At 42.7% G+C, this 10,784-nt stretch overlaps 1 protein-coding gene across 1 annotated transcript; it reads left to right on the top strand.

The window, feature by feature from the left end:
* Positions 1-4,682: 4,682 nt before the first annotated feature.
* On the top strand, positions 4,683-10,692 carry pold3 (polymerase (DNA-directed), delta 3, accessory subunit). The gene is made up of 12 exons (XM_070974313.1): positions 4,683-4,830; positions 5,479-5,534; positions 6,130-6,229; positions 6,319-6,358; positions 6,444-6,576; positions 6,834-7,086; positions 7,171-7,243; positions 8,094-8,235; positions 8,624-8,727; positions 8,831-8,919; positions 9,026-9,107; positions 9,705-10,692. Exons 1-12 carry the CDS (start codon positions 4,774-4,776, stop codon positions 9,908-9,910), a joined length of 1,335 nt encoding a protein of 444 aa, XP_070830414.1. The 5' UTR covers positions 4,683-4,773; the 3' UTR covers positions 9,911-10,692.
* The last annotated feature ends 92 nt before the right edge of the window (positions 10,693-10,784 follow it).

The following is a 10,784-nucleotide window of genomic DNA, read 5'->3' on the forward strand; positions in this document are numbered from 1 at the left end:
ATTGTGGAGACCTGCCTTCCTTATGGGGACAAATCGCAAGTCCTCATAACGTAAATCATGAAATTTTAGGGTGAGGACTCGGGTTAAGGTGAGGGTTAGGACTGGACAAGTAGTGGTCGTGGTGGGGGTAAGCGTCCAAAAAAATGTACCAATGAAATGTCCTCTGTGGGGACATAAATCTGTCTCCACAGTCACACTGTGGGGACGCGCCTTCCTTATGGGGACAAACCTTGAGCTAAGGTTAAGATAAGGTTGGGTTAAGGTAAGGGCAAGCAGTGGTTTTGGTTAGGGTACATCTACATAATGATGACTGTGTGTGTGTGTGTGTGTGTGTGTGTGTGTGTGTGTGTGTAGGACTGAACAAAGTTGCCACAGTTTGAAGATATTGATTCATCGATTAATTACTGAATCTAGAAATGATGATCTTAAGTCTATGAAGTCATTTTTATCATATCATTTCTGTTTTAATGTATTTATTTTTGATGTATTCTGCTCCTCTCTTTATTTCCCTTTAAATCCAGCAGTTTTGCTTGTGGAATGACTTCTGGTTAATTAATCAAATCGATGAGTGCTACAATAAAGCAGTGACTGCCTGTATTCAGGTCCAGACATCAGGTGATGCCACTGAAAAGTTGGATGAGGACCAGGAAAGTTCTGAAAGTGATGCAAGTCGACGGCATGTGCCAGTTCTTTCCACGGTGTGAAAACTCCCATCCAACACTGTGACGCCTGCAGGTACCACTGATTCTCATCAACACATCGAGTCCATGTGAAGCTGCATGTTAAATACATTTCGGTGCCAACGTGTGAGCTTCACAAAGAGATTCTTATCCGGAGAGTCCACACTGACTGTTCTGTGACGGAGGTTTGTTTTTGCTGGGAAATAAAACCTGTCATGAACCTCCAGATGGACACACAGACACAGACAGAGTGACTGTGCACAGCAGCTCTTTACAGGAAGGGGAAAATGTGCAAAATGAACAATAAAGGTACCAAATACAGTGTTTGTCTCCCCAGAAGCAGCGCAGAGTCCCTCAGAGGCAGAAATGAGAAGCAGCATCTCTTATGTTCAGGGTTTTGCTGTCACAGTCGAGGTTTCATTTGCCCCATGACGTCAAACCAGAGAGGCTTGAGCTGAGCAGAGGGGCAGCTGGGGGGGCTCAGATTCCACTGTGGTGCGAGCAGATCAGCAAATCTGCTTACAGTAACTCAAATTTCTTAATCGAAACGAAATCCTTTCAACTCCCATAAAAACACAACATCAACTTAACTTTAACTTACGATAAATCCTAATTAAAAGCTAAAGCTCAAGTTGAAGTTTTAATTTGCTATCTGATCAAATGTTTTCACACTGATCCTTCTAACAAAAGAATGAATCAATATTTAAATTGATTCATTACGTTTTGATCTTAAGAAATCTGGGTGGTTTTGGAGCTGAATTCAATAATCCAACCAAAGCCGGCTTTAAAAACAGGGCACAAAATGAAGTGTGGGATGGATGGATGGATGGATGGATGGATGGATGGATGGATGGATGGATGGATGGATGGATGGATGGATGGATGGATCAGATGATCAGCAGCTTCTGGCGTGCTGCTGTGAGGCTGTATTGTTCAAACTCGGAGCAGTTTTACATCTCTGCATTCAGGAAAGCACCTCCTAACGTGGTGATGACTATATTTTCCAGCTCCGCTCGACAGACTGAGCTACAGTGAGCTTCAAACACAGAGGTTACAAAGGTATATCTGACTTATGTAGAGCAGCATATAGGAAGAAAGACAAAGCAGATCAGATCGGCTTTGTTCCTTCATCTTCACCAACCCTGATCCACGTGAGGGCCTCAGTTTTGCTCGGCGTCCTCCAGGAAAGGCTGTGATTCTCGTCACCATTAGGGGAATATTTTTCCCTCGCCTGCCGCACGTCGCTGCCCTTCTGGTTGACATTTCTGTTAGAAGTTGTCATGCGGGCTGGTCGGCTTCTCGGCGGCTGAAGATTCAGAGCCGCTGCTGTCTAAATATTATGTGAGATCATCTGAGCGCAAAGACAGCGAGGACACACCTGAATTAATCATCCTCTTTCCAGCGTGTGACACCGATTGGACAACTGAGTGGTTTTCTCTAACCTGCTCAAATATTACCAAAACTGAACCTCTGCATTCATTCAGGCTTTTTTTCAGGGGGTAATAAGCACAGCGGGGTTGATTATTTAACAAGCATGAATATTGTTTGGCTCACAAATAATGAAAGTGGTCTCAGGACTGACAGCTGCTCTCGCGTCTGCAGCCACAGGCTGCGACGTGACATTCTGCTTGTTTACAGGCTTCATTGGAGACCTTTACCTCACCTTTCCCACGAAGTGTAATTAATGTATGTTCAGTTCTGCTCTTTCAGCCTCACCGATGCATCCAACACTCGATCTTAAAGGGTTTTCTTCTCATCTCAGACAGGTTTTTTTTGGTTTTATGCATTAAAGTTCTGCAGACAGAGACTTTGCAGACTTGGAGCTCCTTTCAGAGCCACAGCAGACCTTATACATCTGTCATAATCACAGGCTAAATAGTGCACCCCAACATGAGGATCATGACCTTGTGTAAAATTGTTGGGTTGTGCCTTTAAATTTAAATTAAGGAAGTTTTCTTAGGGAGTATTTCTTCGGTAGAACGAATTTCCTGTGATGATCTTCGGTGCCAGAAATCACTTGTTAAAATGTGGGTGAACTGACCCTTTAAATGAACATGTGTATTGCCTGAAACTGTAATTCCCAGTCGAGGGTTTTCCTGTTGTTTCATGATCATTTAATGATGGTATCGTATATGTTTTGGACCGTGTGCCTGTTTTTTCTCTTCGTACGTGAGGGGAGCCTGGTGAGAAATCTACCACTGAGCCATCAATGCTAAGGAGAGACCTTTTCATTCTGCTTTAATTTAACACAGGTTGCATTATTGTTTTGGCCAGAAATGGCATCCAGACCCCCCAGGTAGAAGGTGTGAACTTCCCCACCGAGCGATCAATGATACGTTGTGGTTGAAAGGGCAGTTGTTATTATTCTTTTCCGATGCGATCCAGGTTGAAAAGGTTATTTCATTTTTCCAGGAATCAAACCTGGGCCTCCTGCGTGGATGGCGAGGTCCGACTAAAACATCACTGCTATGTTTTCACTCCAGTAACGGGCAGTGTTAATGGTGCCCCCGGAGACCTGTCATCATTATCATTTTCCACACCTTGGTTGGTACATCGCGATGCCTGGAATGACTCTGGTAACCCCTGACTCTGACCTTCACTGCCTCATTTGTCTGTCTTTTAGCTGCTGTCAGACACTCGACAAATACCGCCTCTAACTGTCTGGTATTGCTTTAGATTTTGGCACAGCGGCAGATCAACTAGAAATCATGCACGCCATCAATATTTAGGCCCCTGTCCATCATCTTAATCACATTTCTAAACCCTGCTGAGAAAGATTCATCCTAACAAGTGATGTCTGGTTCCCTCATTTCTACTCATAATAAGCTTCACCTGATGCAGACGGATGATGACAAGCAGCGAGCGGAGGCCAGAGATCTGTCTGAAAAGTTGATGATGAGGTTACTGAAGGTTTTGTATATCAGCGTTGTCTTTCTTGAATTTCTTTTGTCACAGCAGCTTGTTAAATTTCCAAATGTATATTGCTGTGATGCACTAATAAGCACTGCTCATCTCCTCCTGCAGCCTGCAGAGGAGCCGCTTTTTCTTCATTTATAACTGCTGTTGCACCGCCTATTCCCATTTACTGGCCAGTCGGTTTCCCTGTTTAAAGCAAATTAAAAGCAGCGGTTATTATCCATTAACCGTTTTACGATCTTTGACCCCTGTGGCTTCGTTTGCAGTCAGCATTTTATTTCTTAAAAAGAGCAGTTTTGCCATAATTCAGGTCCAGCACAATCTTATAGAAGGATTTCAAGCTTCACAAACCATCGATGCTTCATTGTGGTGATTTCTATTTCTTGGGTCATGTGTGCTAAGCTATCACCAAGTATTGTACCTGTTCTACCCAGCTGAAAGCCCTGTGACACGATGGGGGCAATGGCGTGTTAAAAGGGGTGAGAAAGCTGCGATATCACAGTAAAACCGTCCCAGAAGAATACATCCACTTCATCACACCTGAGCCTGATGAAATGTCACTTACTCCTGGGAAACAGCTTCCAGTGTTTTCAGAGGTGTTTTTGAATCATCGATAAAAGAGCAGTCAGCTGAATGCTTGTATGAAGTTTTAAAGGCTGGTGTTCTTCCACATTTTCTTATTGTCAACAAATCCTACTGAAAGCTTTACAAATGGGTCAACGATTCAGTGTATCTTAAAAAAAAATGGGCAGTAATTTCCTAAAACACCTGGGTATTGTAGTTTTTAGCAAACATTACTCAAACATAAGTAAATAGTGGATTTGATGGGAACTATTTCAGCTGCAGAATGATGCACATGTCGTGCTCTACCAAGTATTTACAGCAGCAGGATTGTGTATGTGTTCAGAATTGATTACAATGTGTGTTTATTGCAATAAAGGAATAACATCTATCTCCAGACTTTGGATACACGGACAATATTTCCATCACTATCTTTATTCCTAAACCGTATCGTCAGTCTGTTACCCTTGTTGTCCTGTAGAGGGCAGCCTGCAGCCCCTCATCCCACCGGAAGTAAGAATGGGCACGTGACATTTAACAGGAAGTAAATAAACTACCTTCCCGCGCAGTTAAAACTGTTCAACGAGACGTCCGTATTCACAGATAATCTAACAAAATGGATGAGCTTTATTTGGATAATATCGACGAGTTTGTCAACGACCACAACAAGATAGTGAGTGCGCGCTTGATTAGGGATATGTCTTCTTTTTTAATGTTGTCCCGGGTGAAATAATGCCACCTTACTGACGCTAGCCCCGGTACAATTAGCCGTCGAACTGCGTTCAAACACGGCATCATTAATTTTTGATCAAAATATACATTGGCCCGAAAGAAAGCCTAGAGTGGCTTACAATTATATAAGATTCGTGTGGAGGGTCTGGTGAATTCGGCTTATGAATGATGTTGAAATTAGCTTTCAATCAAACAAAAACTTAATTTTTCTAAATGATTAGCTTCAGTTATCGCTAGAAACCGCCAACTGTTGTTTTGGAAATAACGTCAGACGAACACTGTAGGATTTATGAAACGTTTAACGAGAGCTAAAGGCTGTAATTATGTTAGCTAAACGACACATTTATCAAATTTAACGAACCAAACGGTTAACGTCACTAAGAATGGCAAGTTAGCTAACGCTAGCTCGGTACGAAGCGTACTGTAACGTTAACTGTCATTAACTGTTCCGTTAGGCCGACGAATTAAACGCTAACATTAAATGTCTGCCTTGTTTGAATTGCAGCTGTCGCTTCATTCTTGTAGCAAGCAAATATGACTTACGACGACGATGAAATTCAAATGCTGCGGTGTGTTTTCTGGTTAACAGGTGACCTATAAGTGGCTGAGTCTCACTCTCGGGGTCCATGTCAACACAGCCAAACAGTGAGTTTCTGCTCCTCAGGCTTCTGGCACCATGTTCAAGCTTTACAGAAACGGTCCAACAAGCCAAAGATCCAGACTTTGATTGGAAAACATCAGGTTTTCCTGTGTATGCTGATTGGAACAATCACTGCATCCTCAGTAATGATTAATGATAATTTGATTTAGAATAAATTCTCCAGCACAGAAAATGGGGCAACCTTCTTAAAATCATCAGTTTAGTTTAATAGAACAAATCAGATCGCGCTTCCTGGTTATCAAGGAGATAATTTAGTTGCTGTGAACGATGTTACATGTGATGATTTATTACAGTCATTTTCTTCATTCACCTGTTTCCAAGGTCAAGAAATAACCTTTAAGTTCATCATCAGTGTTTCATTTTGTCTTAACACAAAGCTTTTGTACAATAACTTTACAAACCAAGTCTGAAATAATCCAAATTACTATTAAAATGAAGGCAAAAATGAACAAAAAATTGTTCACTGCCAACATGTGAGAAGCAGTGTGGTGTTACTGACCGTCACCAAGCTCAGACTTTAAACAACTTTATGAAAATAAAATCTGAATAGAGAAGAAAAAATGTCTGTCCCGTCTTCAGGATGCTCTTCCATTATTTGGATCACAAGAGGAAGGAAAGCTCAGCTCAGCTTCACGCCACCTACCTCGTGTCGGGCAAGTTTGTGGACAATGGCCAAACGGTGAGTGAATACGAGCTGTTTGCACATTTCTGCACACTCCTCTGATTTCAGAGATTTTTATCTTGTGTTGCTGACGTTCGTCCGTTCAGAGTCACAAGGTGTCAGTTGTCAAAGAGGACCAGCTGGAAGGTGAGTATCTCCTCTGTCTGTTTTGTTTATTTACCTCTTGTAGAATACGCAGACTCGTCTAAGCTCGCATGTTTTTCGTCTGCAGATTTCAAATCCAAGCTGAGCCTGATCGTCAGCGTCCACGTCTACAGTGTCCAGAAAGCTTTGCTGAAAGACAGCGGCCCCCTCTACAGCGTCGACTACGATGCCGTGAAAGACAATCTGAAGAACTGCAGCAGGTGTGTTGATGTTTGTGTGCTTAACAGTCGATCAGAGTCTCCCCACAGGTGAGGAAAATATACCCTTCCATCCTTTTTTTACTTCATCACCTGCTGTAGTTAAGATGACCCTTTATTAATCCCACAGTGGGAAATGTGCAGTGTTACAGCAGCAAAGTGTGGAGATTTCAGTCCAGAAGAGGAAGCAGATCAAAGCTGTTTAATGCGAGAACAGACTCGACGGAGGCGCTCAGTCGTCCCCTCTGCTCTGTCTGCAGGTACAGTGCGATCCGCTGTGCGGGGGCCGTGCCCATGTCCTCTCTGGAGCTGCAGGAGGCGAGAGAGATCCATCGAGCTCCCACACCAGAGCCCGAACACAGAAGATCTGCCGTGAACGGCGAGGCTAACGCCGCTTCGAAACCTTCCACCAAGCCGCAGAAAGGCATCATGGGAATGTTTGCAAATAAGGCTGCTCCTAAGAACCAGGACAGCAGCAAAGACATTAAGTCGGAGCAGGCGGATGCACCTGTGGTACGGCTTTGTATTCTTTGGCCTGATTAACTGCTAGAATAAACGATCGCTGTAGTTTTTATACGTCTGTGTTTGGTGTTTTAGGTCGATGCCCCCAAAAGCAAACCAGCCACAAAAGCCAATCCCATGACCAACTTCTTCGGGACTCAAACTCAAAGTGAGTGTTTCTTCACCTTTTCTGATCCTGTTCCTGCTGCATGACAGCAGTATCTCTTTCTGTTTGGGTGTTTTTCATTGAGGGCTTGAAGCTGCTTAACCAACTTCCTTCTTGAGGCAGAGAGTTTGTCCTCGTCCACCTTACGTCAACCCCACTGTCATTTTCTGGCATCAATCCTTGTCGTTCAAAGAGCTCTTTACCTTCAGACAGACCCTGAGATGAACACCGTGCAGGCAGCGAATGCATGAAACTGTCAGCAGTTTTCTGCACCCAGAACTTTACCAACAGAAATGTGACTCAGTCAGTTTATTATTTGTTTTACAAACGAAGCTGGAAAAACGTTTTCAAAGCTCGACGTCTTTTTCAGTCCAAATAAGACCTGTTGGACTGGCTTTCAGTGTAATGTCAAAATGGACAGAAATTTAAATTAGTCCACCTACACGGCAGCCGACGACTCGAGGGAGTTTCTTCAAAATTTGGCACAAACGTTCACTTGGACTCGAGGATGATGAAGGATGACTAGATTTTGTGGTCAAAGGTCGCCGTGAACACACAGAACACATTTTTGAACTCCACAACTCATGGGGTAGTTACAACACAGCTGCACACAAAAAGTCTCTGCAGGATAAAATGATGAACTGATGACATTTTGTATCCCAAAGGTCAAAGGTCAGCTTCACTGTGGCATCATATGCTCTGCAGAAGCACTTCTGTGGCCATTATTCAGCACCATGTCAAAGTCTTCACCACATATGTTAAATGAGTCTGGACAGACGTGGATGTAAATAACTCGGCTGCTCGGTGGAGGCGCGCAGCAGCGAGGCGTTAATTCTGGTCCGCGTTTCTTTAGAGAAACCAGTCAAGACTGTGAAGGAGGAGGAAGCAGCTCCCTCATCATCCTCCCCAGAGCAACGTCAGAGTCCACAACCTGAAGAGAGACAAGAGGCTGCAGCAGCGAAGCCGCCGAAAGACGCTAAGAAAGACTCCAGGAGGTGTGTGTGTGTGTGTGTGTGTGTGTGTGTGTGTGTGTGTGTGTGTGTGTGTGTGTGTGTGTGTGTGTGTGTGTGTGTGTGTGTGTGTGTGTGTGTGTGTGTGTGTGTGTGTGTGTGTGTGTGTGTGTGTGTCTGTCTGTGTCTGTGTCTGTGTCTGTGTCTGTGTGTCTGTGTCTGTGTCTGTGTCCATGTAACCCTTCAGTGGAAAAAGCATCAACTTTGAATGTGGATTATTTCAAACTGATATTATTGATTTGTTATTATTTCCTGGATTTTGTATTTGTTGCCTAGAAAAGTCTTGAATTTATTGACCTGTAAAAATCACTGAGGGATGATGGACAATTAAGGCTGTAAACATATTTAAGTACAAGTGCTTCTCCTGTTGAAGCAAAACCAAGCGAACAGTCGACTCTGACAGCGAGGAGGAGAAAATGGGGAAGAAGAAGCGACGAAGGATTAAGAAGCCTGAGCCCGACAGCAGCGATGAAGACGGTGAGCGGCTTCCTTTTGAAAGTGAAAAAACAGGCCTGAGGACACGTGAACAGCCGTGTTGGTTGATTACAGGAAGAAGACTAACATTTGTTCACCTCTTCAGTCATTCCAGATTCTCCAGAGCAGATGGAAACGAGAGAACCATCACCTTCACCTCCGAGGAAGGAGGCCGAGTCCGTTTCACAGTCACATGTAAGTCATCAAGCCTGGTGATTGGATATTAAAAGGTATTTAATGTTCAGCTGGAAGGTTCTTTATGTGTTTAACATGTGTTTCTTTATGTGTTTTTATCGCACAGCGGGGGAACTCTGAAATGAAGACGAGGAAGAGGAGACAAGTCCTGAAGTCTCGCACTTTTGTCGATGATGAAGGATGCATCGGTATGAAAAGACTGAGCAGACTGAAAACTTCTGTCTGGATTTATTAAACTTAAGCTACGTGTCGTTCATAAAGTTAATTCATGAAAACTTACATGAGAGAAAACTGTGTTTAGTACTGAGTCTCGTAGTTTGGTCGATATATTCTCAGAACAGTTGCTGCGTTTAAAAGCCTCTCATACTTTGGGTTTGTTGAAATGTGCGAGAGCTGCAACAGTTTTCAATATCAGTTAATTTGCCGAGACGAAAGCCCATCACGATTTCCCAAATCCTAAATTGATGGCTTAAAATTGCTTGTTTTGTTGGACCCACCGTCCAAAACCCAAAGGTATTTAATTTCATATTCTCGAGGACGAACAAGAGCCCAAATATTAACATCTGAGAAACTGGAAATTGTACATTTTTATTATTCAAAAACAGCTTCATTATTTAATTATTGAATGTTGAGTTAATTATCAGCTCTGATTCAGTTGCATTGTAATTTTTATATCTGTAATTTGCACTTACTGCTGTATAGAAATGGAATTCGACAATGCTTTTTAAAATAATAGCAGCACAGCGGAGCCTAAAATCGCTGCGGTTTATCTTCTTTTTCCACAGTGACAGAGAAAGTTTACGAGAGCGAATCGTACTCTGAAACAGAAGATGACGTTCAGGCCACCAAACAAGCTCCAAAAGACCCCTTCCCAGTAAAACCAGCAGCAAGTAACAAACAGGAGGAGAAGAGAAGTCAGAAGAAAGCTTCTGCAAATGCAAATAAAGGAGCTAAACAGGCGTCCATCATGGGATTTTTCCAAAAGAAATGATGGAGGAAGCACAAGCACTGCTGCAGACTCTCTGTCACGATCTTCTGTTAAAACCGGCTCTGAGCTGAACCACGAGACTTTCAGAAGGACTTCAGCTGCACGGACATTTTACCTTCCCTCGCCACAAGCAGCTGTCAACACATGATACTGAATAAACATTAAAAACTCAAAGGAAGTGTGAGTTTCACTTTCAGTCTGAGAACAAATGCTAAGTTTGCTGTGCAGAATCAAATCGGCTGATTAAAAAATGATGAATCTCTGATTACAGCAGAAAACTCCATTCTGGTACTGATTTAACAGCCGAGCAGAAGCTTTAATGTTATGGTTTTAATGTCACACGACAGGTTAAACCGAATGGATTTCAGGAGTTTTTAGCCTTTCAGTATTTGCAGTCCTGAATATTCCACTCACTGCACTCAGTACTTACTGGCTCTGAATTAATTTCTCTAAAACCCAAAGTGAGTCTTTCCCAGTGCTCAAATAAGAAATTACCGTCCTAGCTTAGTGGATCTAATCCAAAACTTGTTCGTCCAGCATGTTAATAAATAATTCATTGTGTTGGAGCTGCCCACATTGAACACAGACTGGAGTGTAGATCTGAGGAGGAGCATGTCCACCACAGTCAAAAAGAATTATCCTCATTATCACTTTTTCATTTTGAAAAATCCCAAGAGCCCGAGAGGACATCTTCAAATCCCTTGTTTTGTCTGAGCAACAGTCCCAATCCTCATTTATTTAACTTATATTATGTATATAAAGCAATACAAAGCTTGAATAACGGCTTGAACAATTGTTTTAACTGTCATTTAAAGCAGTAAGTTGAGCTGATTATCTCTGAAGTCTCTTTCCTAAACTACACTGATCCCATGAAGCT

Source organism: Chaetodon trifascialis, chromosome 11 (assembly GCF_039877785.1).
Source record: "Chaetodon trifascialis isolate fChaTrf1 chromosome 11, fChaTrf1.hap1, whole genome shotgun sequence".
NCBI lineage: Eukaryota > Metazoa > Chordata > Actinopteri > Chaetodontiformes > Chaetodontidae > Chaetodon > Chaetodon trifascialis.